Raw genomic sequence first — 2,500 nt, 5'->3', positions numbered from 1 at the left:
GATCAACTTCTACAATATTGTTTCAAGCGTGAGCTCTCATCAGCAAGTGATGAGAGCTAACGCTTGAAACAATATTGTAGAAGTCAAATAATCATAATTATACTTGAAATGTGTATATATATATATATATTATATATATATTATATATATATATATATATATACATATATTTATATATATATATATATATATATATATATATATTATATATATATATATATAAGGTCACTCACCGATCCAAAAAAAAACAAACAAAAACGTGAGTGACGTTATCTATTTATTTTTATATGCTCTAACCAACATTATCGAGCACTCTCGTACCTACAAGTAACCACGTACACTCATATATATATATATATATATATATATATATATATATATATATATATATATATATATATATTATATATTTAAACTTCATCATTGAAAAATCGCTTTTCATTGACTGTCTTGGAAGACAGACCTACAAAGGTCCCTTTAATGCAATCAGTCTCAATTAAAACAAAACAAACAAAAACGACAAATAATGAAACATAACAAAACAAAATATAACAAACAAAATAATCCCAACAGTTTTTGTAACAATTATCTTTTTATGAATTAAATAACAAAAACAAAACAAAACCCAACAATAACAAAAGTGACAACCAAGTAAGACATATTATGGCCTTTAGTATATGTCGTGGAAACGGTGTAAAGTTGAGTCCTTGGTAAAGGCTCTTTCTTATGTAATCCGATGTAAAATGAGCATCCCGCCGGTAGTAATTGTTGTTTTGTTTCCGTCGACAAAAAATTGCAGCACTTAACAGATTTCATGTCTTATCCTGTATATTAATTAAGCTTTGCTGTTGACATGAAGCTTAGTGTAAAGCACTTTGAGCACATCTAATTTATACTGCACGATTGAAAAGTCAGTGGGTTTTTTTCTTCCTCAGAACAAGAAGTAAAAGAAGTCCATACTGACCAAGAGATGACATAATGTTATCTTTCTTGCCCTGAGTCATTGATATAATACCTGCTAAGATATACGTGGAAAACCTGTTTTATACGAGCTATAAGCAAACGATAACCAATTTTATGGTTTATTGTGCTTTGATTGATGGGGCGGACAGAACTAATTTACTTTCTGATTGATTATCATAAAAGTACTGACTCAAGTCTATTCTATTTAATGTTAGTTTTTGTTTGTTTATTATGTTTTTTTTTTTCGAATGTGGAAAGAGGTAAAGTCAAAAACAGACGAGTTCTTACGTGGATCAGAATCAAACCATCTGTACTTCATAGTATATCCCGGCTCATCCAACCGGAAGCCTGCTCGGTGATAAACATCCGGTCCTGGGATATTGTCTGTCAGTGAATACAGTACCAAGGAAGAACTAGATAAAGTGTTCTAATAGATAGAACGAGATTGACGACAGTCAGGCCTTTGTTATTGTTTTTAGCCACCCATTTCTATGAGCAGTTCTCACGAAATTGTATTAATCAGAATATAAACGTTTAATATTACACATCGTTTTGTGTTTTGGTACGTTATATCCGACTAGTTTTCTAACTAAACGCAATGCATCAATAGTAAATCATTAATCATGCTAAAGTTAACAATCATTGTAAATTAACAATAAATACTATAACCGCTGCTGAGATGCTACAATCGCCACCACCACCACCATTACAGCAACAACAATAACATCAACAACTATCGCTAGTACTATACTACTACTACTACTACTACTACTACTACTACTACTACTACTACTACTACTACTACTACTACTACTACTACTACTTCTACAACTATCACCGCTGCTATGACCACTACTGCTAATACCATTGCCACTACAACTAACACAACTACGACTACTACCACCTCCACAATTACTGTTGCTGTCACTTTGTGATCTTATAGCATGACACCTGGAGGTCCCTGGTTCGAGTCCCATTACTGAGGACTCAAATATGAGTCCACGGAAAGCCCTTTACTCACATTGTCTCACAAAGGAGTTAATTAAGTAACTGGTCGGCAACAGCTTTGCCATGTCGAAATTAAAGAATAGGGAATGGGATTAGTGGAAGAGTAGCGTCCCTTGATTGGACGTCACCTTACAGAGAGAACGTCGACATGGTTTTGCGCATGCGTCTCTCTCGTCCTCGCTTTCGGTCTCATGCCGCTTTCACCGGAAGCGAGGACGAGAGACGAATGCGCAAATCCATAGTGACGTTCTCTCTCTAATAACTTCTCCGCCCGTGACGTCCAATCAGGGGACGCTACTCTTCCGCTAATCTCATTCCCTATAGGGCCTTAAACGTGTCTCGCTTCATCCAACTAGATAGTTGGGTTTTGCTGTTGGACTTGGCACCACTTGTATAACACTTTGACCACATTTAGTGGATAAAGCGCATTATGCATGATGGCTCAAGTTCTGTTTACGACGACAACAACGGCGACGACCACCACCACCACCACCACAACCACAACCATCATCACTTTTTACTTTTTGTA

At 35.4% G+C, this 2,500-nt stretch overlaps 1 protein-coding gene and 1 long non-coding RNA gene across 2 annotated transcripts in view; one reads left to right on the top strand and one right to left on the bottom strand.

Annotated features, from left to right (window-relative positions):
- LOC144974604 (uncharacterized) overlaps positions 1 to 2,500 on the top strand; it is a 152,901-nt gene that overhangs the window by 63,305 nt on the left and 87,096 nt on the right. The window lies entirely within an intron of this gene.
- The window catches only part of LOC144974602 (uncharacterized), a 118,732-nt gene that overhangs the window by 91,886 nt on the left and 24,346 nt on the right, over positions 1 to 2,500 (bottom strand). The window contains exon 11 of the mRNA XM_078917624.1: positions 1,252 to 1,347. Coding sequence (XP_078773750.1) covers positions 1,252 to 1,347 — 96 coding nt within the window. The remainder of the gene's footprint in view (positions 1 to 1,251; positions 1,348 to 2,500) is intronic.

Source organism: Berghia stephanieae, chromosome 6, assembly GCF_034508935.2.
Source record: "Berghia stephanieae isolate SIO BIC M18660-M18661 chromosome 6, UCSD_Bste_1.3, whole genome shotgun sequence".
Classification (NCBI taxonomy): Eukaryota; Metazoa; Mollusca; class Gastropoda; order Nudibranchia; family Aeolidiidae; genus Berghia; species Berghia stephanieae.
The sequence above is the reverse complement of the archived record's forward strand: the minus strand, read 5'-3'. Positions and strand labels throughout refer to the sequence as shown.